This window comes from Pogonomyrmex barbatus, unplaced genomic scaffold (assembly GCF_055798465.1).
Source record: "Pogonomyrmex barbatus isolate J1 unplaced genomic scaffold, ASM5579846v1 scaffold1, whole genome shotgun sequence".
Lineage (NCBI taxonomy): Eukaryota > Metazoa > Arthropoda > Insecta > Hymenoptera > Formicidae > Pogonomyrmex > Pogonomyrmex barbatus.
The window spans coordinates 27,295,537-27,322,365 of NW_028297098.1; the positions used below are offsets into that span (position 1 = coordinate 27,295,537).

At 39.6% G+C, this 26,829-nt stretch overlaps 1 protein-coding gene and 1 long non-coding RNA gene across 11 annotated transcripts in view; one reads left to right on the forward strand and one right to left on the reverse strand.

The window, feature by feature from the left end:
• The first annotated feature begins 886 nt into the window (after positions 1 to 886).
• Positions 887 to 26,829, forward strand: part of LOC105422832 (ATPase phospholipid transporting 8A1) — a 30,612-nt gene continuing 4,669 nt past the window's right edge. For 4 of the 8 annotated variants that reach the window (XM_011632365.2, XM_089075418.1, XM_089075424.1 and 1 more), the window contains exons 1-20: positions 888 to 1,561; positions 14,229 to 14,601; positions 21,103 to 21,338; positions 21,504 to 21,602; positions 21,683 to 21,793; positions 21,925 to 22,172; positions 22,671 to 22,951; positions 23,031 to 23,325; positions 23,403 to 23,629; positions 23,699 to 24,069; positions 24,145 to 24,282; positions 24,367 to 24,519; positions 24,578 to 24,775; positions 24,855 to 24,954; positions 25,027 to 25,271; positions 25,369 to 25,494; positions 25,584 to 25,724; positions 25,818 to 25,936; positions 26,020 to 26,154; positions 26,226 to 26,330. In XM_011632365.2, coding sequence (XP_011630667.2) covers positions 1,538 to 1,561; positions 14,229 to 14,601; positions 21,103 to 21,338; positions 21,504 to 21,602; positions 21,683 to 21,793; positions 21,925 to 22,172; positions 22,671 to 22,951; positions 23,031 to 23,325; positions 23,403 to 23,629; positions 23,699 to 24,069; positions 24,145 to 24,282; positions 24,367 to 24,519; positions 24,578 to 24,775; positions 24,855 to 24,954; positions 25,027 to 25,271; positions 25,369 to 25,494; positions 25,584 to 25,724; positions 25,818 to 25,936; positions 26,020 to 26,154; positions 26,226 to 26,330 — 3,725 coding nt within the window. In that variant the 5' untranslated portion in view covers positions 888 to 1,537. Of the gene's footprint in view, positions 1,562 to 14,228; positions 14,602 to 16,538; positions 16,742 to 18,895; positions 19,377 to 21,102; positions 21,339 to 21,503; positions 21,603 to 21,682; positions 21,794 to 21,924; positions 22,173 to 22,670; positions 22,952 to 23,030; positions 23,326 to 23,402; positions 23,630 to 23,698; positions 24,070 to 24,144; positions 24,283 to 24,366; positions 24,520 to 24,577; positions 24,776 to 24,854; positions 24,955 to 25,026; positions 25,272 to 25,368; positions 25,495 to 25,583; positions 25,725 to 25,817; positions 25,937 to 26,019; positions 26,155 to 26,225; positions 26,331 to 26,829 lie in introns of those variants that run through there. The other 4 variants (XM_089075401.1, XM_011632364.3, XM_011632363.2 and 1 more) reach the window with 3 other exon arrangements.
• Positions 10,366 to 14,234, reverse strand: LOC148938323 (uncharacterized). 3 transcript variants are annotated; one of them, XR_016139124.1, is made up of 3 exons: positions 13,960 to 14,234; positions 10,620 to 13,834; positions 10,366 to 10,536 (listed from the first exon to the last, which is right to left on the reverse strand). It is a non-coding gene; the product is annotated as an uncharacterized LOC148938323 (long non-coding RNA). The 3 variants fall into 3 exon arrangements; XR_016139123.1 differs by having other exon boundaries at positions 10,620 to 13,155; positions 13,564 to 14,234; XR_016139122.1 differs by having other exon boundaries at positions 10,620 to 14,234.

Sequence of the window (26,829 nt, forward strand, 5' to 3'; positions counted from 1 at the left end):
TTTTAGCATCTCCTTTTCTCTCCAACGTTCAACTACAAATACTTACTTTCCTTTTAAATACAGACGGTACAGCGAGAGTGCAACTGCAAGGAATGCAAAACACACGACCTGTATGAAGATAGCCCCCCAACATTGTAATAACTGAAAAAATTCGAACTCGCTCGTTTCTGAAACTTTAATTGTTAATAACTTTTTAACTAGAGGTGTGCAAACGAAAAATCGACCTGTTTGGCAATGTGCAAACGAATATCTATCGATCGGGTCTATTTAAATTGCGTATCTTTGGAATTCATCCAGAAAACGAATTTTTTTATGTAGAACTGCCGCTCCCCAAGACTTTGTTTGTTAATAACTTTTTAACTAGAAATATGCAAACGAAAATTCGAGCTGTTTAGGAAAGTGCAAACAAAAATCTATCGAATGATACCATTTTAACCACAACATTTTTGTTTCTATCTCATCTACCGAGAAGTCGCTCGCTTCTGAAACTTTTATTGTTAATAAATTTTTAACTAGAGGTGTGCAAACCAAAATTCGATCTGTTGGCGATGTGTAAACGAATATCTATCAATTGAGCTATTTTTTATTTAATTTACTCATAGTTGGGGAGCTAATGTGAAAATGGTTCCCCGAAATTTGTTTTGTTAATAACTTTTTTACTAGAAGTGTGCAAACGAAAATTTGAAATGTGCATACATGTGCAAACGATGAGCAATCGAATGAGATATAGAAACTTTATTATGTTTTTCAATGTTGGGGGCTATCTTCACACAGGTAAACACACGGTAGTTCGCGATCGGCAGCTGCTGCCATCTGGCGGCGTACGAGGAACGTCAGCCGATGGCGGGGCACACGACGAGCGGGAGCGGCGATGCGTTTCCCGCCTATGGCATCCGCAAAGAGTTAATAATAAATGTCCTCGCGCACGTTACATACCGCCGCGGTCTTTACAGGTGTCCTTACGGTGCGGTCTTTAGTCCACGCCGGATCATCATCAACGCCTACGACGAGCGGTGGCGCGTAGTGTGCCTCGCTCCCTCGCAACGCGCGGCCCGAGGCCCGAGCACAGTTCGCTCGCGAGCGGACAATCGCGTGGAGTTGCGGGCGGAGCGCGCGTGGTATCACCGTCGAGTCTCGTGTGTTATTTGGTGTCGCGTCGAGCGGCGTTCTTTTCGAACGAAAGAGAGAAAAAAAAGAGGGAAAAGGCGCGGAGAACTGTTATCATTCTCCTCTTCCTCTTCTTCCTCGCCCGCGTCATCGTCATCCTTGTCGACCCCGTTTCTATCTCGTTCACCTGTCGATCGGACGCCCGTTGCGTTTTCCCCCATGCGGCCGCGAGGCAGCGGCCCGCGCGCCCGCGCTCGCGCGTGGCGTGCGTGCGTGCGTTGTGTGTGCGCGCGTGCCTGATGACGCGACAGCGACAGCAACAGCAACAACAACGTCGACGAAGACGTCGCTTCCTTGGAGTACGCTGCGGATCTGTCTCTCGACGCTGTGAAATGCCGAGCTGGCGGCACGCGCGCGACGGCATAGTCAAATGCGGACACGCGGCCACACACGGGTGAGTATTGGTTTGTTCCATCTTTCTCTCTCTCGCCTCATTTCTCTCTTTTCGTTTTTGTTTTGTTTTCCCTATTACGCGTGTATTTCCACCACGATAAAGAGTTTGAGGTTAGAATCGCGGGCGCGAGAGCTGTCATGTGAGGGATGAAGGGGGACAAAGAGCGGTCCATATAGGTGACGGTTGCATGGACGATTCCGACCAGACTCCGAGACACTTGTCTTCTTATCATCGCTTGAATTAAGCTCACGATTTTTTCTCGTTTTTGCCAAATTTTAAACGTATATATCTTTTTTGAGTTTAATAATTATGTATTGAATTAAAAAATAATTATTACGCACCAAGATTCATATTGACTGTAAAAACGCTGTTTTTATATATATTTCTAATATAAAGTACTTTGGCACTGTATAAATATTTAAGAATACATTAACAAAATCATTTTCAGATCTGTATCTAGTCAAATTTTTAAGTATTTCGGTATTATAAATTTGGAATTCCTGAACTCGGACATAAAAAACAGACCTTCGATCTGTGACTTAAGCGGTATTTATATCGTCACTTCGTTAACATAAGCGGCATTAATGCCGTCGCTTGATACGTGAGAAAAAAGTCACGTAGAAATTTCGTTCCATCGAGCGAATTAATTTTCGATTAAGTAAATCGGAGTTTGATCGAAGTCTCCCTAAATCAGCAACTGGTCCAAAGCCGTCACGGCCTTGACGCGAGTAAAGCGATTGCCTTTCCCTTTGTGAACTAACGAGCGTTTCTCAAGTGTATTTCTCAAAGTCTTTCTCGGATTTATCCTTTCCCTTCGCAGGCACGAGCCTCCGAGTTTTGATTTATTCAGATAACAACCATTATTTCTCGCGATAGGGGTATCGCGATAGGGGTGGAATGATGTTGCTTTTCTATTTCCCCATCAGCAGCGGCACGCGCCAACGAAAATAACACGCTCTGCTAAATATTTATTAGGCATTATCCTTGACATTCTCGCCGTCCTTTAAGAGTTCACGCGTCGCGAGTTGATCTCATATTATGCATATTATTCATTTCATGCATAATCCGATATGAGAGAGCGGAGAGTATTCCTCCGCGGCAATTTCACGGAAAACGCCTTTCTTCGCTTCCCTTTCCGGCGAACAAGGGATTTCTTCAATTCGAAAGTAGTCGCTGATTTGTATGTGCACGACGTTAATGCGCATCAGCTGATTGTGTACGCTTATATAGGGTGTCCCGAGAATATCGCGCTCTGCATCATTACCAAGTGAAAGGTTTGCATTTGTCGACTCCTTCGAGAATTTTCAGACTTGAACTTTAGGGATTTCCTAAGAACTTTTAAAATTTATATTAACTTAGGAAACGAGATAGAATACGCGATGGAAAATGCAAGAAAATAGAGATTAGTCCAGTTTGATAAAATCTATTCTGTCGAATGTATTTGGATCTTTTGACTAGATTTTAATTAATTTAATCCGCGATTCAGTCTCAATGAAACTATTTGTAGCACAATTTTTGCCGCACCATTCCTAATTAAAAAATAACAATAGAAATTAATACTTTTATATTGGCAAAATGTTATAATTATACAATTAATTAATCGGAATTTGTCGAAGTTATCTTTACATGGAAAGAACGAATGTTGCTAAATATCTAAAAATTTGGCCAGATACTAATCTGAAAATAATTGTGTTGGATCTTTAAAATTTTACTAGAAAATAAAAAAATGTTGCAATATAATATATCACGTTTAAACGTCCTACGTAATAATTCAACAAAATTATTCTCAGATCCATATCCGATCAAATATTTCGATTCTCCAAAACTGTTCTCTCCGCGTGAGAGATGGAGAACGTTAGAGAACGTCAAAGACCATTCATGAACGACTGCGATTGAAACTGGCGTCGTCGCTACGACGATTCCTTGCGTAACCGTCTGCGTTTAATAGTTTAGTTTCGCGATGACAATTGAATTGTCTCGCGAAAGCTCTCGGATGATAAATTTGCCGATATAAATTTATCGGGCGTACGCGACATTGACGAGAAGGAACGACGTACCGGGAACGAGATACTCTATCGCGAGTGTCCCGCCGGGGACAATTCCATTCGCGGAATTTCCACGCGACTTTCCAAAGAGCGCTACTAACTAACTGGCTACTTGTTGCATAATGCATCGATCTCCCTGACCTGGTCGGGCGGCACCGTTTGCGGTGTCTTTGTGCGGCTCGTGGTGTGCGGGCACGCTTAGCCGGGCATGCTTAAATTCGATGCGATATCGCTGCTGTTTACTCCGTCCGCGTCGAATACCGCGAGTATCGATCCCGCCTTCCTCCGAAACGTCATGCATCCGGCGATAACGATTTGCACGCGAGGGAGTTAAGTTTTCGTGGCATAATCGGCTCTATCGATTGACGATCGTTACGAATGTCACGATCATTACGAGATATCTCGCGGCGTTCGCAGCCTCGAGTGAGACGAGAGTTTTACATTCATTAATCTTGATTCGTGTAATACCTCTAAATTTGAAGTGTCTTTTTTTAATTGAAAAAAATAAAAAGAATTATTTTCAGAACGGTGCCTGGCTAAATTTTTAGATTTGCCAGCAAAACTGTTCTCCCCGTGTAGATTAAATTCAATTTTCATTTAATTAGCGTAATAAATTAAATGAAAGCTCTCTATCTTTTTCTAATTTTTAAAATAAAAAAAAATAAAAATTGAGATAAACCGTGATTGAAGTTAACCTACATTAGCAGAAATGTATGGAAAAAAAAAACAATTTTGTCCCTGTTAACGGAGTGATCTCGATATTATTTGACAATCAAAAATCTATTTTTTGAGTTGAAATACTATACATTAGAAAAAAAAAATAGTTTTGCTGAAATATTTAGAGGTACTACGCGATATGAAATTAAGAATGTATCTCTCGATTTCTCGATTTCGCGGATGCCATCGGCACTTCGTAACAAACGAGGACAAGCGTGACTTCACTCATGCAAATGCTATCTTCTCGCTATTATAACGCGTACCGACGCTTTTTTCACGGCATGGCAGCGACTCGCGAGCGTAAACGGCACGCGTATCGATGGAGTCGCGGCATCGTTCCTTCCATTCGGAGAGCCTGAATCCGCGGCCTTGTAATAACTACACTCCGGATGATCGATAAAATAACGGCCGGCGCGTTAAATCCGGAACGCGCGGCTCACCGTCGTATGCCATCTCGCCTCGCGGGCGGAATTAATTCCCGCGGAAAAGTCTAAGCGAATCGCCACTACTTAATCGGAGCCGTGACAATCCCGGACTGATGAAGCGTGAGACGCAAATTAGTCGGACGATAATTCCCTGTCTTGAGATAATTGCAAAGCGTAACCGTAAATTTCCTTCGCGGTCATAAATCCGCTCAATCCGTTCCAGACGTGCAGGGATTAACTCCTTAGCAGCGCCGCTATCTCGAGAAACTCTTCTTTTTCCTGCTATTTGTAGAACTTGCTGTCACGTGAGATTGGAGGCTCAATTTAATGCTCCCGGAAGCTTCCATCTGGTATCGCGTTTCCCGCTTGAAAGCCCGAAGTATTTCGAACTTTTAACTCTTATCTATCTTCTTCGCGTTTCAAGTATCTCGGTACATTAATTTTTCTACATATATTTGTTTACGTGTAGGATTATATATTTTAATATTTTATATTTTGATTTCGCTGAATGATTATTACGTTATCTCGATTGTGGATCTGAGCTTATCCATTGTCCCTGAAACAGAACTTCATTCGACGCTAATTAAAATGTCCCATATATGTATCACGCTCGTGACAATTAGCTGACTGCTGTTGAATTCATTAGCGTCTCCTTTATCCTATAGCCCATTAGGGAATTTTTATCTAGATCGTGCGACAGGAGTGGAGCCTCCTCTCTTTGCGAATGAGAACTAAACATCGGCCGGCCTTTTCACTCTGTTCCAATTTTCTCGGTTTATTTTCGTGAAGAATGAGAACGGCCATTATGACATGTTCCATGAATTCACGCCGATGTCACAGTTATCTACGTTCGCTCTCTCTGTTTCTCATGACAAATTCAAATAAAAAAGCATGGATCAAAAGAGAGATACAAAATGTATCTGCGTGAATAAATTAACTTTTCTTGTAAAGTCAAATAGAAATAGAAAATAAAGAAATAGAAATCAATATAAATAAAGAGATGCAAATACACGAAAGGAACAATTTTGCGGAAATGTAAGAATTTTCTCAGATGCAGATTTGAAAATAATTTTGTCGGGTCACCAAAATATTTATATAGGATGTTTAAATTTTTGTTACTAGAATAAGAAAAATTTTTGTAGTATTACTGTCATGTTTAAGCGTCCTATATTATTGTTTTGCTAGACCCAAAATTATTTTTAGGTCTGTTTATTTGACCAAATTTTTCGATATTTCAGCAAAATTGCTCTTTTCGTGTCGCGACATTGTTAACGAGCGTGCGTCAGTGTCTGTTTATGAAGCTCTATTACGTTAAATTTCGAAGAGGAACACTGCACTTGAGCATTTCCTGGCTAACGCAGTTTGGAGTTAATATCCTCAATTATTTCCTCGATGGAGCGCACACGATATGCCGTGAGTAACAAGTGGCCCCGGTGCTCTAAATTCGATTTCCCACGCGGATGAACTATTCAATGTTTACAGAATTTAATCCGATCTTATTTCTGCAGCGTGTCGCTCGGCATTGTCTCACGTGTTCCGACCTGCTCCCGAGTAATCCCCACTTGTCTGAATTGGCAATTTAAAGTGTTTCGCAAATGCCAGCTTCACGCGCGATTAAAATACATTTACGCCGAGTATACATTACAGCCGAGTATACTGGCCGTTGAGAAGCGAAAGAATGCGAATCGAAGAATCAATTCCACAAAGAAAAACACCTACGATGATTTAGAAGTATGAGAGAGCACATTTTCGAAGTAAATTAGTAAACCAGATATAAGTAAATATAAGTAAATACGTATGACGATCCGATTAGCTTTGATGGAATAGCGTCAATCGTAAAAACTAGATCGCATTAAATTATTATTGATCTTCTCGTTTAATCGCGTCGATATTGTTTGCTTTTCGATTTACGTTTACGATTACGGAAACATCGTTTTCCGCTTTGTTTGAGAATAAACATAGGCGATAATCATCAGGCCGGGCGTATCCCGATACCAACAATTGCTTTTCATTAGCATCGGCCGCAGAGATGGCCGAAGGGATAAAACCGAGCGAGCGGACAGGAAGACGATTGTGCCGGCGAACTTTGTGTGTGGTTTTACGGGGTGCGGCCGGCGCCGCGGATACTTGACCCAAATGTCTGATAAAAGCCTTCCTTCCCCCTGCGATTGCCACGTGGAATGTTGAAAACCCTGCCTGGTATTCGTGCACGCACAAATTTCGCGGCCGTGACGAACGACGTGCCGCGCGAGTTCGTGTCACGCGAGCCTCGAAGTCGTTGGATTTAGGTTCGCGCGGACGCGGACTCAGGAATAATGCTCGGATAGTAAAGACGTGTTGTGCGACGACGGAAGGTGGTGGCTTACATAATCACCCGGCAGAAGTTTTGCAAGTGTTTCGTTTGCTGCTGCTGTTTGTACCCGCATATCGAACCCGTCAACAAATCTGCATTCCCCACACCGAAGAATTCGACTTTTACACCCTCGCCTAGGATCATTTATATCTGAAAGGCATGTACAATTTTGCTGTCTAAGGATCTAAACAGATATTTAGTCAGATATTGATCTCAAAAGTAATTTTGTTGGATCATCAAAATTATTATATAGGACGTAATTTATTGTAAAATTTTTTTATATTCTAGCGCTCAGTTTGAATGCTCTACATAATTATTTTGATGATCTAATAAAATGATTTTTCAGCAAAACTGTTCTTTCTATGTATACGTGCAATCTTCCGTATGAAAAGAATAGTTTTATTAAATTATCTAGAAATTTGACCTGATACAATCCGAAAATAATTTTGCTAAAACACCAAAAATAATTATATAAAACATTTCAATTGGTTACTAGAATATTTAAAATTTTTGCAATATTTATACAATTATTATTGCTTAAGCATTCATAATTATTTTGACGGTTCAAAAAAATTCTTTTTAAATCTGGTCGAATTTTTAGATATTTCAGCAAAACCGTTTGTTCCGTGTAAAAAAAGAAAAACTTTCTTTTAAATTTTTCAATCCCAAACAAATTATATGTTTTTTTTTTACTTTTCAGTTTTAGGACAAATAAATGAAAAGAATTTAATTTGTTATTTGGAATAAAAAGTTCGCTGTATACGTCGCTGTTTATGATTAATTTTATTTGATAATTATTTGATATATCTCGATATATCAGGGTTAATATATAAATTCGTGGAAGGATCATTAATATCCAAATAACGATCATACTCGTCCTAAAGTAGCGATTCCTCGCACTGGACTAATTTCGCCCTGCCAGTCCTTATGATAATGGCAAAGGTCGTGCGGCCTCATTTCGAGGAAGGGTGTGGCATTACGTGCCGGTTATCGATAGATTCGCGTCATTATCATTTGCAAACACGTGCACGTGCACACGCCTTCCCGCGGAATCAATGCCCGTGCGCGACGATGTTGACGGCCGCACCTTCGTATCATCATCCTACTTTAATTTAAGAGAGAGATTTTATTTGATTCTAACTAGAAGATAGAATATATATCGCTTCTAGAATATTCAAATTTCTCGTAATCTTGTAATCACACCGTTCAAGTTACGATATGATTCACGTGACATGTGCTCAAAGAGATCAAACGGCAACGTACAGTAATGTCACTCATTAAACCGTCGCTGAAAGAGTAATAAAAAATTGCGCACGAGCCTTACGGGATTATTAGTTACACGTCGCGTTTGTCACGCTAATTACTCCGACGTTTATTAGTGTTATCGTACCGGAAATGCCAAGGAGGGATAATTTGCGGTCACTCGCGTTCGCTCGATAGCTCGCGGCAGCGAGCACGGAGATAATTACGTATGCCGCCATTGTTTTGCGTGTTAATGGGGACGGGGGTGCGCGCATCACTCCGGGGAACGTTTCGACATTTTCCATGGCATTCCGCGACGTTGTGGAGCGTGACGCTCTTCTCGAAGGGGATGGCGGCACGATATGGTTCTAATGAACCCGCTCGTTCCTCGGAAAAGGGCATTCTTTCATAATGCAACGCGAAATGACGCATGGGCCGCTTCTCATTATCAACTCGATAAAATTCAATTATTCAGCGTCTCTTTACCGCTGACGATTCTGGCGATCTAATACGATGGCCTTGTCGCGGAGGAGCATCGCATCGTCGATACTATCGACCATTTTGCACTCTATCATCGCGCTTTCCCTCGCCGTCGCGTATCGTGTTTGCGTTATTGATGATGCGTCTCGTCGTCGCGGAATTGTCGCGGGTCCTTGGGAAGTAGCATGTGCGACTAATTTTCCCACTGCGCTGTTATTATCGTTGTTACATTTTAACGCGCAACGTGAGAATACATCGCGGACGTTAATTTTTATTCTGTAATGCCGTGCGATTTGAGTGGTCACTCGAGATTTAATGAGACTATAAAACTGTAAGCGTGATACGGGAAGGAATGACTTGTAAGATTTATTTATGAAATGATATCTTGAGCTTACTTATTGAAAACAGAATTATGAAGAAAAGACACGAGAGATTAATGAAATCGTATATCGACGAATAACGAAATTTCAAATTTATTAAATTCAGGACTCACGTTACGATCGATGCTTCTATCGAATAGGCGTCACCGAAGTTGTATTCAATCACGGTGATAGAAATAATTAAGAACCCCGTGGCTTGACTTTGGAAATCAATCTACTTTGGTGAATTCGTTATTAATCACGTGCAGACATCGCGTCCAGACATTTCGTGTTTCTTTCTCGAATAAATGGAAGCATCGATATATCCCTTCTTTAAAAAAAAAAAAAGACTATATTATGCAATAATATACATAGAAAATGAGATATTGAAATTGCAAATTTTTTTAAGCAATAATAAAAAAATCAAACTTTTTTTAATCAAATATGCAAACAGAAATAAAGAAGATTTAGTAATTCTTTGTATATTGTAGGATGACATGTCTTTTTTTTTTTTTTGCGACACGAGGCGCAAACTAATAAATTTTATTCTTTTTCTCAAAACATTACGAGGAACAAGTTTTTCTATCCTACTCCACCCAGTTGCGACAAGATACGATCACCGCGAGGGATGGCCTTCCCAATCGAAGGCTTGCCTTATCGAAGACGGCCGCGGGAATTTGCGACAGTCTCGGTAAAACCGTACAAACGGACAGAGCCAGGCGAGTGCCATAGAAATCTCGATCTTATCAGGTCGAAACTTCGTGTCTTGCGTTATCGATCGTTTCGCTCGCGCCTATTGGCCGTGCCTCGCCACTATCACGTTGGATTTCTACAGTGACTTCTGGACGTTCCACAGGGAAAAAACTCGCTCCCGCTCGACGTCCCCGATGTCATTTCGATGATCGGAACATCCGAACGTCCGCAGTGTCGTTATCATAAATAATCGTGACTCCCTTTCGACGCCCACGATCGGCAAAAATTCGCAGAAAGCATCGAATGCGACACGGTTCGCGAGTGCAGTTTTATCCGTAGTGTCGAGCAGTGCACGCCAGCGGTCATTCATTTTTTATTCGTGTGTGTGTGTGTGTGTGTGTGTGTGTGTTAGTGCGCGCGCGCGCGCGTGTGTGTGTATGTGATAAATAAATGTGCCTTTTTTTCTAATTGTGATAGAAACACATGTCTCTCAGCTGCTCCCTCCGTGAGCAAGATTTTTTATTACGCAATCACATACTGCAATTCTTAATAGAGTTTAATAAACTTCAATGAACTATAATAGATTATAATTGACTTCTTTCCAAGTTGCACTCCAAAGAGAAGCCAAAGAGAGCGTATTCTTCTTCCTTAAATCATTCTTCTGAAAGTAAAATTTCATTACGTGAAGAAAGTGCCTTAAATACCAATTTTTACAAAGTTTATGAAGAGATTTTTTTTACATGCCTTTTCGAAAAAATAAAGATGCCCTTCGTCAGAATTTAGTAATCTTTTAAATAAAAGTAAAGCTTGGTCTGACCACTTTCGTGTTCTTACTACTGGACGATAATCGTCCTCGCTGCGCGTACGTTCTTCTCACAAGAGTCTTCCATATCTACGAGCTTCTGAGAAGGAAAATAAAGTTAAACTTATCGCGGGTCAGTAGAAATCTATCTTTTCCTTATCATCAGTCAAGACACGATATCCAAGAAAGTCAAATAGTGATTGATTTAAACATACACTCGTGTACACGCACCCGTGTTGCCAAGGTGCGAGATATTCTAATAAGCCAAACTATCGGACAGACAGTTGTCGCGCAACTTGCTTAGCTTTAGTTGCTCTGGCAAATCTCCCTGGCGATGAATTACTGGCCAAGTCAGTCGTGGATCGACGATAAGATGAGGCAATAATAAGTACGACGGGCCGACACGTGAAACCGATTGTGATTTCAAAACGAGACTCAGAAATAAGCCTCGGACGACACGTTTAACAGTAGTGAGTATCTTGACACTAGGGTGTCGTTAAAAGCGGCGTTATCTCGCGCGATTCTAACGATAACAATCTATAATCAACAATCTATCACGTAATAGCGAACGTTTCACCGTATCTGCCGGCAACTAATCGCTCGTATCGCGCTTCTGCTAAGAATACATGTCGCGAATTCACGTAAACCGGGCGACAAGAAGGCATTATATACACGCGACCTTGCATTCGAAAACGTGAATACTTGAGAACGCTTGAAACAAACTCGAAATTTACCGAAGGGTAACATCCTTCGAAATTTGCCTGAACATTTCATTCACAGTGTGTATATTTGCTTACGACACTCCATTATCTTGTTTGAATAACGCTCGAGTTATCTCGGTTCTCAGAACGAAATTTAGCTTTTGTTTTAAATAAAGGTAAATATTCTCACATATAAGCAAGAATATTATAATCTTAAAAATTTTACTCTCGATTTGATTGAATTTGTATTAATGTATAGCTATTATTTTTCTTCAACTCAAGATTAAAAATCTTTTATCTGAAGATTATATTATTAGATTATAATATTCTTGTTTACATATGAGAATATCTATTGCATCTATCTATTGAATCTATTTGCATCAATACAAATACAATCAAGCTAATATTTTTCTAAGAAGATAACATTTTTCTTATAATATTCTTGCTTATATATGAGAATACATAATATTGATTTAAGATTAATTTAAGATAAGATTAAGAATTTTTCCTGTGTATGTTTCACGTTTATCCGCGAAAACGAATTGCAGGATTTTGCAAAATGAGGATTGTTTGTACACCTTCTATTCTTTACGTTTGCTTACACGGAAAGAACGGTTTTGCTGAGGTATTTAAAGATTTGATCAAATACAGACTTGAAAATAACTTTCTTAGCCCATCAAAAATATTGTATAAGAAAATAACATTATAAAAATATTTTAATAACTAACACCTTACATCATTATTTGGAACGTCTAACAAAATTATTCTCATTTGAATCTGACTAAAGTTTTAGATATTTCAGCAAAATTATTCTTTCTGTGTATTTTGACGTGCCTTTGTTTAATATTTAATACAATGTTGCGTATTTAATGCGTCAGCGGAAGAGATGCACAAGTATGGCATACGCAATGTGTATGTGTTTCCGGTATCATTCTTGCGACGCATAAGATTGTGCACGAGATGTATTTTTGTTGAAAAACTTACATACACAGAAAGAAGTTTTGCTGAAATCATCTAAAAATTTAACCAGAAAATAATTTTATTATGCTATTAAAATAATTATATATAATTTTTGAATTGATTATTAAAATATCAGATATTTTTGCAATATTATCATCACATTTAACTACTCTACATAATTATTTTCATGATCCAACCAAATTATTTTCAAATCTGTATCTTGTCAAATATTTAGATATTTCAGCAAAACAGTTCTTTCCTTTCTTCACCAATTTTTTTCCATATCCGAAGATTTTAGTATCACGAAAAAGAAACATGTACGCGACTGCGGAAATACGAACGCAATCAATCTTAAAATTCGCATTTTGGCTGAAACAAACACGAACAAATACAAATAAATTTGCTGTAATGAATATAAATAGTACTATGTTCGTTCGTGCTCACTTGGTCTGAATCCAACTCGACTCTTGCCTCATCGAAAAACAAACGTTCTTGGGAGAGACGCGCCATTTTTCTTATTCGATTCATCAAACGTGCGGGGTCATTTTAATCAAGTGCTCGTTAGTCATTCGGCGTTAATGATAAAGCCTCGTGTGCATTGCGTTCCGCTAGAGCGATCCCGTTTACATTTGCAGTTAAGTTAAATATGCATATATTTGTATACCCTCATAAGTTCTCCATATCTGGATCAATGCGGCCGCCAATAGTCGCGCGATGTATTATCATCAAGTTTACCATCGGTATGAGTCATGGACAACGTCATTTGTGTTGTCAGGTGTAATTCTACGACAAACCTACTAATATCTGCAATCTGTCTCTGCGTTAAATAAAATTATTAAATAAAGACAGATGGCAAGAGGAAAAACGATAATGTTAACTCGGATCTCATTTCGTGATCCGCGATTTTTCAATTCTAAGAGATATTATTTTAATTTTATTTCGATAATGACGAGGCCTGTTATAAATGTGAGTGAACAATTCGAAGGTTTTTATAAGCCAAAATCAGGAAAGATTTCGACGAAAAGAGCTATCATTCGCTTGGAAGTATCCTATAGAAATCGCAATTGTCGAAGTCCTTTTGATATGAAGAACTCTGGCAATTTTCTACAGGATACTTAGACTTTTGTCCGATTGCGTGACTCAATAATTTCGTTTCGAGTCTCGTCAATTCCGACTAATTCAGGGAAACGAATAACACGAATCACCAAGGCTCAATCAGTTTTACCTTGTCGGGGCGGAGTCTTTTTCTGGAAAGGGAACTATGACATCGTACGTGACATATACGAAACAATTGCGGTGAATGAACCGTGACGTGTAAGAATCACGTGAGATTGACGTGTACGATTTCTTTCAGAGTCGTCGAATATTTTAGATGTCATTGTTCTCGGTGTATGCTTGTGATTTACGCACAACGATCTGCGTATTACTGCGAAGAATTACCATTCTTGCGCTTCCAATCAAATTACGATCTAAATTGCGTAATTTTTTTAGATATCCTGAAAAAAAATAACAAGGAGAGATACACATTGATAAGTAGATATATAAATAGCGATGAATAATCGAAGAAGCTAATTAAGAAACTAAGTCCCAATATAAAAAAAAAATGGTTTTGCTGAAATACCTAAAAATTTGACCAGATAAAGATCTGAGAATAATTTTGTTGAGCCATTAAAATAATTACGTAGAATGCAAGGACAAGTCTTTGAATTCGTAACATAAATGTTTCTTCCTTCGTTGTTGTTTCTCCACCAAATCGATGCTGATCCTCTCACCAAAATGCTGATCTCACCAAAATCGATGCTGCATCGAGTTCTCGTTTATGTCTAACGCATTCCTGCATCGAGGTGAAAGACCATGAAATAAATCGATCGCATCGTTGTCCTCTTGCAGGCGCCGGCACAGTCAATGCAACCAACTGCCAGGGGGAACCCCCGGGTTCCCAGTCCTGGCCCGTTGCGACCGTTCATCCCGCCGGATCTATCTTCCATACCCCATATGGACGGCACACCCCTGCACAACAGCAGCGACAACAACGACAGCAACGCTCGCGGCAACGCGTCACCCGCAACCAACCGTGCGAACGATGGCACACAACAGGAAACCACCGGACCCTTCATCGTCGGCAGTCCCATCAATCTCAGGGACATCGACAATGTCGACAACGTCCTCCGTCTGCGTTTGGACTCCGTCACACGAAGCAGCAGCAGGCGGAGAACGCAGGAGCACATCGAGCTTCAGGAGACCGGTTCGCCAGAGTCCGATGGTGAGTCGAGTAAATTAATTCGTTAATTAATTACTTACTTTATAATTAATACACACTCTAGATACGGATATACTGAGAAAAAAATGTCTGGTTGAAAATAGACAAACTAGAAGATTCTGATCAGAATTCCGGTTATCTCAACTAAAATTTTAGTAATTTTAAGCAGAAATTTAGTAGATTTAAGCAGAAAATTATGATTTGTCCATTTTTAACCAGAATTAAACTAGACGTTTTTTTCAGTATAGATAATTTTTTAATTAAATTGCTATTAAAACGAAATCTACTTTAACGATGTGTTACACCTATTTTTATAATTTTTATATTTACGATGAAAAAATTTTTATATTTACGATGAAAAAATTGGAAAACTTACAGATTATTTTAAATCATATTTAAAAATAATATAAAAAAAATTTAGCGGCGATTTAGAATCTGAATCATAAATTATTTAAATAAATAAGTAGAAATGTATTTTAAAGGATGTGTGATAAAAAATGATAACTAATAATTGTTTTGTAAATAAAAATTTAATTTTATTTGTACTGTCATTTGTTTGTATCTTTAATAGAAGTTTATTTATAGAACAACTAATCTCTATCATCGCAATGAGACTTTACATAAATTATCTTGAATACTTAAAGTACTTATATAAAAAAATATTATATATAAAATTATATACAAAAAAATTGAAATTTTTATTTATTTTTATCTATTTTTTAATTACATTTCTATTAAAAGACATTTCTAATAATTTTCACATATTCAAATAATTTTTGATCCAAATTCTAAATCACCGAAAAATTTTTGTATTATTTTTAAATGCGATCTAGAATATTTTATAATTTTTTTATAATTTTTCCATTATAAGTAAAAGTAGATGTAATATATCCTTGGCGAATAACTTTCCGTTGGTGAAATCGCAGTTTCAATTGACCTATAGTTTGAAGGCTATCGTGTTTCTATTAATAACCTCGAGATTCTGTAATTTAAAAAATCTAAGACTAAAATTTAAGATCTAGGGATTTCTACTTAATCTGTCTATTCGTTAAAAATCTTATTTTTCAACGTAAAACGATGGGGCTCGCGAGAATAGATGTTTGTTGAACGGCGCCGGACATCCTGCGTTTAAATGGTCATAAATGGAGAAAACCACCCCTTTGGCGCGTCGCCGACTTGTCCTTGGCCTATCGATGCCGTTTATATAGTCGTCACGCCATCGCACGCTTCTCCACGGTTCCTCCGGAGCGCAGTCGTTTCGTTCCGGGGTACGGTCGGTGCTGACGCCAACTTGTTGCCGTCGATGAGCGCATGCGTTTTCACGGAATAACACGTGAACGACGTTGACGCATTTGTCCGGGTCATCCTTCGGGAGCAGTGCCGCATCGGCTGCAAGCGCGAACCTCGCGCAAAAACAATTAAATGACAAAGACAATCTCACCCCGAAAATTACTGGACCATAAAGTGGACCAAGCTCATCTTTATTTTTTTTTCTTATTTTTAAAATTTATTTATAAATCCCGAATTCTATACACATGATTAGGAAGCGTCGCACTTTTGGTACCACCGAGGAGTCCGGAGGGTTTCCGTGTTCAGGGGTAACAAAAGGAGTTGCATCGCTCTCGTGGAGAAGGAAGTTCGCGGTCGGTCTGGGGGAAGGATGGCGTTCTGACCGTGCGGTTGCGATCGGGCGAATCCCCGCGGGCGCCGCAGTGCGTGCCTCCCGGATTCCGCGCGCGGATTTCCCAGTGGCGCGATCGATGCTGGCCGACGCGTGTGCGCGTTAACGACGTGCACGTGCACGTTAGCCCCGACGACGCGACGTGCCCGCTCGCCGACGTGTCGTCTTCGTCGTCGGTGTGTGACGGCAGGGGTGTGGCGAGAGAGAGAGAGAGAGAGAGAGAGAGAGAGAGAGAGAGAGAGAGAGAGAGAGAGAAAGGGAGAGAGAAGATTCCTTTCGACGCGCGCGATGACGTAGACGCACTTGTTCGGACGATCGTTATCCCAACTCGGATGAGAGCGAATCGCATATCGCATCGCATCTGTTTCTCGCGGTGTGCCGTGCCGTGTCGTAAAACTGCGTGCGTGAGGCAAGTGCGTGGCGTAGGACGCGTGTATGCACGTTTCGTGCGAAAGGGGAAAGGTGCGAGAAATCGATTGCCGGGTCGCCGGATGTGCTGGCTCCTCTCCTTGACAGTGGGCTCGTTCGATCGATCGTCGGACAAGACGTCCCGAGTCCTTTATAGTTTCAATTCCTCGCGGTCTCCTCTTCGGATTCGATCTCCGTGTAAATTTCTGGAGGATGTGTGAGAAAAACGATATGTCTGTGAAGAAACGCGACTAACGACTCTGTCGTAGGAAAGAAAGATCGCAGCTGTGATTTAGTAGAAACGATTGGTTTGGCCGTCAGATATTTGTTTGTTAAATTATGAAATTGTATTACGAAGTTGGTTTGTGAGGATCAGTATGTTATGCAAATTGAGCGGTTACATAGAGATAAATTAAATTAGACAATCTCCCAGAGGGAGAAATTTATCTCGTTGCTCGACAGAACGTCAACAGAATCGAACACGAATGGGACAGTTGTAGAATAAAACATCCGAGATGCGTTTCAGATTACATCTTTTTCTACATAATCATAAGTTGAGCAAGTGTAATTTGTTATACTAATTCTTGTGTTAATTTTTTAATTATCACGATCAAGCTCGAGCTTCAAACAAAATCCCGAAATAAATTTTCTTTTCACTTAATTAGAATTTTCAGCGGAATTTTAAATACTCAAATATTCGACTTTTCTTTTACTTAACTTACAGTTTCTATTTAGAATCGAATAGAATACAGAATAGAATACAGTTTCTATTTAAAGTAAAATTTCATTGAATCAACAATTTTTCCTCAAACTTCAGAGAAAATTATTCGTTTATCATTTATTTCAGATGTAGGAGTACAATTTCCACAAATGAAGTTCTGTAGAATCTATGAATGTTTTATTAAATAGATTTAATTAAACAGATTCAAAAATAGAAGCAAAAACAAATAATTAAGCCAAGGAATATAATAGTTAGCCGGGTTTTCTAAAATGTTGTTTATGATAAGAAAAAAACAATAATATCATAGAAGTACATAGAAGCGAACAATTTCGAATCGATATTTCTTATGATTTGAATAATGCAATTCGTGGAATTCCGCGATCTGATCGAAATCAGCTAACGTATGGGTTATTGGAGGCGAAATGTGCGCGACGGAAATGCTGATCGCGTCGTTTTAGCGCGTCGTTCGTCAGATAAACGAGCCCGAGCGTTTCGCGTGCGAATGGAGGACGGGACGTAATAACGCCGGGATTACGCGACACCCATTATCGCGTAACCGCATTACGCAATCGTTATCTCCCGAATGAGTTACATAGCGTTGTGGCGTAGTGCGCTGTCGACTTTTTGACACGCGCGAACTTGAGGAAAATCGATAATCCAGTATTAATTAAATCGCGCCTCGTCGTCGTCGTCGTCGTCGCGTTCTAAAGATTCTCGTTCAATTCTCCTCGCGACTGTTCGTCGATTCTTCGTCGATTTTTCGTCGATCGCGCGGGAATTTCTCTCATAAACGACCCAGCGAACAGAACCCAAACGTCACGCTGCACGTATGTATGCAGGGTGTCCCTTTAAACACCGAGCCAATTTCTCCTCCGATGATCGAGTCCTCTTTAAGAAGGAAGCACTTATTAATTAAATGCAATTCTATTATAAATTAGTTTTTACTTTTATTATCAATTAATTATAATAAATAATCAATCATCGCGCGCGGATTGTGAATCCTAAGGGAATCGGCGAGATACACGAACACTCTGTATAACACATAGCAGCTGCGTAGCGCTGCGAGCACGTGACAGAAACGTCGTCGAGGCGTCGTAGTCGTCGTTGGCGTGATGCGGCGCATCGATGCGGATTTTCCTCATCGATGCGCGGAGATGCGAGTGCGTTCGCTGCGCGTTTGTTCCCGATTCCCGATGGCGTGATTAATCGCGCGTCGCAACAAAAACCAGCTGTTATCCGCGGGAAAGGGGAGGGAAATCCGTTACTCCACCTCGCGCGGACGGGACGCCGTCTCGGCGAACGGCATAACCTCAAAGTCACCGCGACGGGTGGAGGCGCGTCGGCAGCGACGGCGGGCGTCGGGCTTCCGTTCCCTCCTCCACCTCCCTCCCGGAATAGAAGCGAACGCGGTGCGCACCGACGTCGTTGCGCGGCACGGCGATCGATGCAATTAAAGGGGGAGAATTATTCATCGGGAGCTTTCGCAGGCGATTCAACGGCAGCTCCCGTGAGCTGTGTTCCCGTGTCGTCCGCTCGTCGCTCGTCCCCGCCACCCTGGATGCGGCGACGCCGCTGCTCCGGTCCGGCCGCTCCGGCACGGCCCCCGTTCCGGATGCTGCACGCGTGAGATTACGTCGCGCTGTCGTGTGCCGCGTATCGCGTAGACCGCGGCGGCGGACCCGGACTCCGTACCCGCGAGCATGAACCGGCAAGGGCGTAGCACGCGCGCCGACATGTGAGAAAAATCGTGCGTGGGATATACGTACGTGAGAGAAAGAGTTAGAGAGAGCACGAGGAGAGAGAGAGAGAGAGAGAGAGAGAGAGAGAGAGAGAGAGAGAGAGAGAGAGAGAGAGAGATCTGGCGACGACAGGACACGGTGCAGATCATGGAAGTCGCGGCCACAAAGCTGGTGCAGTGGTTCAACGAACTCAGGTCCCGGGTGCACCTTTACCTGCATGCCCAAACCCGTAAGTCATTCCTGGAGTAGACACGGGAGTCGATCGGGTTTAAAATAGTGAAGACAAGATATTCCGCGGGATCGCCTGTCATTATGCGGAATTATGCAAACGATCATTTATGATTGATTTCCATTCGGATGGAATTCGTAATAATTTATCGCGCTTGACAATTTAACGATGGGAAGAGGACTTTCTACGTTTTAAGAGGCGCTGACAAGGTTTCGCGCGCGTCAAGGTTTTTCATAATTTAATACCCTGACACGCGTCACCTCGCGGTGCCATTAATAGCTGGTGTTCGCGAGTCTTTTTTTAAAAAAAGCTTGTCATTCCTTATTTTAACCGTGAAAAATGAACTTATAGATACGTGATAATTAATATTACGACAATAATACGCATTATGGCGTATTATAATTTGTTTTATGTATAATAACTAACATAATAATAATGTATATTATTAATTAATTTATAATTAATTAATTGATGTCTCATCTAGCCTCATAATTTTTTTATCCGTTGAACTGTAAATTATAAAAATTCTCGTTGAATTACGAGAACTCGGAAATACTAAACTTATCTCTCTTTTCTCTCACAACCGCCTTACCTTTCCCATTGTCGTAGCCATATATTCTGAAATTGCAAAAATCTAAATTTCTCATAGAGAATAAAAATATGTGTTATAACGCTATACTTATTTTAATTTTGATTAAATACATATCAATTAATCTCATGCGCAATAAATTATTATTATTACCACTAATCATGATAATCAAATTTAAATATATAAAAATGACTTCTATTTTCGTTAGTAAAATCAAAATATATTTACGTCAATAAAATCAGAAGAAATTGGATTTAATTACCATTTAATTACCATTTAATTCTCTGTTGCTTATGTAATATCGAAAAAAAAAAAAAAAATGAGATATTGCTATACACATGGAAAAGTTGGTCTATTGCGTCTTAATAGACGCGGATTATGCATGCATAGTAACAAAGCGTGGCCTCTCGCGTAAATGCGCACCGCCAGGAATACTCCGGCGATATCTACGACCGTATTATTTATCTTTCAAGTTTAGCGAGTCACGTATGGTACTTTAATAGCTGTCGTTTGCTGCGTATCGTTCATGTCACGGTACAACTGTCAGTTCACCGCTCGTGGGCGGCACGTTGCACGGGCGGGAGGCTATAGAAGAAATACGCGAGGCACGATACGAATGTCATTTTCTTGGGCATAATAACGTTTTTACGATCGGAATCTTTGATAAAGTAGCGTGACTTTATTCCTTGCGTTAACCTTTCCCTCGGCCGGGGGTGTATTTCTGTATCTGACGAGCGGAGAAATATAAATCTAGAGCGGAGAAATATAAATATAAATCTCGTTCCACGAAGAAGAATCGTTTATCGGAGAAGATAAATCGAGCCTTAATGTAATTGGATTTCATTTCAAGCCGAAACGCTTAATCTTTTATAATCGAATTTATCTCAGCTAATGAGGAAAAATTATCGATAAATGGTGAACGTTAATTAAATCATTGAGACTTAAGCAATAAGTGAGTTTGTGTAATATTAAAGTTATATGATGTTATACGAAGAATTAATCTTTATTATATATTGAAACTTAATCAAAAGAGAAGATCTATTAATAGGGACTTACCCCAAAATCAAAGATTTTGTATTTAGGCATTAAATAAAAATATGAATACGTAAAAAATGGGATGGATTTTATGTATTGTAGTTGGTCCAGTAAGGGCGGAAAATGGTGGCTCACAGGGCGATGATCAACCACCCACACAATATAATGACGGCGAGGAGAGAGTCATTTTCGTCAATGCCCCTCATCAGCCCGCAAAATACAAAAACAATCACATTACTACCGCAAAATACTCGTTTTTATCGTTCATACCACTGTTCCTTTTCGAACAATTCCGTCGCTACAGCAACTGTTTCTTCCTATTCATCGCACTCATGCAGGTAGAGTTCATGCGAAAATATTACGAATATAACGAACAGCAGTCAACACTGCTGAAGTTCTTTTAATATTTTTATTCGCAAATAAAATAAAAAAAATCTATTTTATATATTTTCTTTGAATTTCGAAAGTATTTGACATGTTTAACATTTCTGATTTAAATTTAGCAAATACCAGACGTGTCTCCGACAGGACGCTGGACAACATTGGTTCCACTGATTTTCATCCTCAGCGTGTCCGCTTTAAAAGAGATAGTCGAGGACGTAGTAAGTATATTCATAGGATTAGTCTTTAATTATCTTGCATTCTCTTTGACGTGACGGTATAAAAGGGACTTAATTTTTAGAAAAGGCACAGAGCGGACGATGAGATAAATATGAGGGAGGTGGAGGTGCTGAGGGATGGGCGCTGGCAGTGGATACAGTGGCGCGCCGTAGCCGTCGGGGATGTGGTTAAGGTTGATCCCTATTTTCGTCCAGATCATTGATGCGATAATAATTAATCATCGGTTACATCTCCCCGCTAGAATCGCTCTCTTTAATATAATAATATAATAATGCATTTATGCTTTAATATAATAATGCATAGGTTCACAACAACACTTTCTTTCCCGCTGACTTGATCTTGTTGTCATCGTCGGAGCCGCAGGGTATGTCCTTCATAGAGACCGCCAACCTGGACGGCGAGACGAATCTGAAGATCCGACAGGCCCATCCTGACACTGCCAATCTCTTGGATACCGCGGAGTTGATGAATTTCCGCGCGAATATCCAGTGCGAGCCGCCCAACAGGCATTTATATGAGTTCCACGGAGTCCTACGGGAGACCAATAAACAGTAAGAACACCTACGCAAACGTACATGTGCTAAATGCAATCAAGTACGTTTTCTCCTCACTGCACGCCTTCCTTGCGTCACTTCGCCGTTATTTGATTCCGATATTGACGAATGGAAAGAATGACTGAAGTATCTAAATTTAGCCAGATACAAATAAAATTACTATACAGAAATTTTTTTATATTTTAGCAATCAATTTGTATATGATTTATTTTGATGACTCAAGAAAATTTTTATTTCTGTTTTTTAAAAATATTTTTAGATCTGTCCCAAATTTTTTAAATATTTCAGCAAGACTGTTCTTTCTTCTTAAAAGTTCAATCCTCTTATTTGGATTGCTTTTTTTCTTGTATCAGTCATGTTGCAAAGCTTTGGGTGTCTCTTAAACATCATTGTTATAAATGAAAATGTTTTGACATTTGTTAAAATTTCGACATTTTCATATTGTGTGATAGTTTAATGCATCATTGCGTCACAGGCGGCATTGTTCTTCCACAGGAGCGTAGCTTTAGGGCCCGATCAATTGGTACTCCGTGGCGCGATGTTGCGGAACACACGGTGGGTGTTCGGTGTAGTGATATACACGGGACACGACACGAAACTCATGCAGAATAATACCGCGACAGCGCCATTGAAACGATCCACCCTGGATCGGTTGATCAACACGCAGATACTGATGCTATTTTTCATACTTCTTCTGTTGTGCATTCTTTCCGCGATATTTAACGTCGTGTGGACGAACGCCAACAAAGACGGCCTCTGGTACTTGGGTTTACAAGGTAAATATATACGCGGCACGTGCCGGACTCTCTTTATGCCACCGTTATACCTTGAATCTCACCTTTCTTTTCATTACAGAGGAAATGACTAAGAACTTCGCTTTCAATCTGCTGACATTTATTATCCTCTTCAACAATCTAATACCTATATCCTTGCAAGTGACACTCGAGGTAGTGAGATTTGTTCAGGCCACGTTTATTAATATGGACATAGAGATGTATCATCCGGAGACGGACACTCCAGCGATGGCTCGCACGAGTAATCTGAACGAGGAACTCGGGATAGTGAAATATGTATTCACGGATAAAACCGGCACACTCACGAAGAACGTCATGGAATTCCAGCGGTGTTCGGTCGGTGGAAGACTGTACGAGTAAGTCCTATGCCGACAGTTATTTCTAGTATAGAAATTGATAATTTGAATATTTATTTTCTGCAAATGTTTTATAGTTTGCCAAATCCTTCAAATGGGGACGAAAGTACAAGTGACAGTAGTTGCGAGTTGATTAGAGATATCATCGATGGAAGATCCGTGCGGGATTCTACGAATCCCGCTGATAAGAAGAAAGCGAAGCATGCGGCTGTACTTCATGAGTTTATGATTATGCTGTCAGTTTGCCACACGGTTATTCCCGAAAAACTAGATGATTCCTTAATCTATCATGCTGCATCTCCGGGTAAAAATCGCTTGCGAATATTTTTGTCGATATGATATTCAACGAATTATATTACGTTCTTCCTTCTAGATGAAAGAGCGTTGGTGGACGGGGCACGTAAATTTAACTACGTGTTCGATACGCGAACGCCCACTTATGTGGAAATCGTCGCTCTTGGTGAAACGCTACGCTACGAAATTCTGAACGTCATAGAATTCACTTCGGCCAGGAAGCGTATGTCGGTAGTCGTGAAGACACCCGAAGGAAAGATTAAAATATTTTGTAAAGGCGCGGATTCAGTTATCTATGAAAGATTGACTTCTTTAGAAACGAGCGATCTTGACCTGGAACATGTGTATGATTTTCGTGAAACGACTCTCGAGCATTTGGAGACTTTTGCCACTGACGGATTGCGAACGCTTTGTTTTGCCTCCGCGGAAATACCTGAAAATGTTTATCAAGTATGTATTTTATTTTATTTTATTTTAAAAGAACGATGTTAATGAATTATTCGAACTTTTGATGATTCTTCACAGTGGTGGAGCGAATCATACCATAAAGCGTCAATTAATCTAAGAAACCGTGATAGTATGTTGGAACAAGCTGCGAATCTTATCGAGAGTAAACTTACATTATTAGGAGCGACTGCAATTGAGGATCAATTACAAGACCAAGTATAGAATATTAAAAAGTTACAAAGTAAAAAGTTAAACACGTCGAGTAACAATAAATATGTAATCGTATTTCTTGCCTCTTAGGTCCCGGAAACGATACAAGCTCTTTTACAAGCTGATATTAACGTCTGGGTATTGACTGGAGATAAACAAGAAACGGCCATAAATATCGGTTACTCGTGTAAACTGATAACACACGGGATGCCACTTTATATTATCAATGAAGCTTCTTTGGATGTAAGTAGGTGAAAATTTTAAGCCTCATTGTCAGCTTAACATAAAATATGTCTCACAGAAAACGAGGGAAGTCATCATTCAGCGTTGCCTTGACTTTGGAATTGATTTGAAATGTCAAAACGACGTAGCTCTAATTATAGACGGCAGTACGTTGGACCATGCGTTGTCTTGCGACATCAGGATGGAATTTTTGGAATTGTGTTCCGCTTGCAAAGTCGTTATCTGTTGCAGAGTATCACCGATTCAAAAAGCTGAAGTAGGTTCAGTGATTAAATTTGATATAATAAATATAATAAATTCAATCGATAGCGATATCACGATTTTTTGTTATTCAGGTGGTGGATTTAATTACGAGTAACAAGAAAGAAGTGACTCTTGCGATCGGAGATGGCGCGAATGATGTGGCGATGATACAGAAAGCTCACATTGGCGTCGGTAAGTTTTGCATATTGATTTTTATTGAATATATTTAATTGTTGAAACATCGCAACATTCTGATTTTTGTAGGTATCTCTGGTGTAGAGGGTCTTCAAGCAGCCTGTGCTTCGGATTATTCTATTGCGCAGTTTCGTTTCCTAAAACGTCTGTTATTCGTTCACGGCTCTTGGAATTATAGCAGAATGTGTAAATTAATCTTATACTCGTTTTACAAGAATATTTGTCTATATGTTATCGAATTATGGTTTGCCATCTATTCCGGCTGGTCCGGACAGATCCTTTTCGAAAGATGGTCCATAGGATTGTACAATGTGGTACGTTTTAAGAATAATTATTAAGAATAATAACACAGTATTACTTTATACACAGTATTAAAGAATAAAGTTAACTTAATATTGGTGGATTTTATAGGTTTTTACTGCTGCACCTCCGTTAGCTATGGGTCTCTTTGATAAAGTGTGTTCCGCGGAAACTCATTTGGCTCATCCTGGACTTTACGCGACGAAGAATAATGGCAAATCGTTCTTCAATATTAAAGTAAATATATTTTTATCCAAATAATATCTCAAAATTAGAAATATAACAAAAAATGAAGTGTTGCTAAATATATTTACATGTTTAAATAGGTATTTTGGGTATGGATTGTGAACGCGTTAATTCATTCATCGCTATTGTATTGGTTGCCGCTAATGGCTCTGAAACAAGATGTAGCTTGGGCAAATGGCAGAGACGGCGGCTATCTTCTACTAGGAAACTTTGTCTATACCGTAAGTGTATTATACAACATTTATGTTGTGCAATTCTGTGAAAGATTTATGAAGCTTCTTATAAAAGAAATTATCTATCGCGTTGGTGTTCAGTATGTTGTAGTGACGGTATGCGTAAAGGCGGGTTTAATAATAAACTCATGGACATGGGTCACCCACTTGGCGACATGGGGATCTATTATATTTTGGTTCTTATTTATTCTTATATATAGGTAAGATTCTTGACATGATAGCGTTGAAAATTTTCTGACCTACATTAATATCACGTATAATACATTTAATACATTTTTTGCAGCAATGTTTGGCCCTTCCTGAACGTCGGTGCTGTGATGTTAGGCAATGACAGAATGTTATTTTCTTCGCCTGTTTTTTGGCTGGGACTTATATTAATACCTACAGCAGTATTACTGCTGGATGTTACAATAAAAGCGTGAGTACAGCTATTATTAACGCTCCAGCACAATATATGCTTTATACTTATATTATTATTTCTATTGTTAGAGTAAAGAATACAATTTGGAAGTCTGTAACGGAAACAGCCCGAGAGAATGAAATTAGAAAGTCTGATCCCGGTGATATATTCAGCAATCAGGATTATAGAAGCTCGTAAGTGTTTCCATTCTTCTTTGTTAAAAACTAACACATAGAAAATATGCGAAATTATATTTCAAATAATAGAAGAGGTGCTTCCTAACATTTAATTTATAAATACACGGTGAAAGGTTACATTTTTTATTATTATAATTGGTAATTTTGACTGTCTGAGAAACAAAGCGATTTATCATTAATTTGTTTCATTACTTTTGAAAGAATTAAAGCGCGTGTATTGGAAGAAAGGGTTAATACTTGATGCATGAAGGATATTTTAACCATGTATGTTTTGTTTTGTTGATTTACATTGAAAGTATGCATGGCTTTCTAGGTCCTAGCTCCATTATTGTGTACTATTAATATTCAAAATTTACTCGAATTGCCTGAGTGGTCTGATTAAAATTGTGGACAAAGATCCCCTGTTTGTTTTTGATAAATTTAAGTGCATGTATGTAACAATATTAATCTAATCTAATTACGAGAAACCTATCCAATTGTTTTGAAATAACACCGC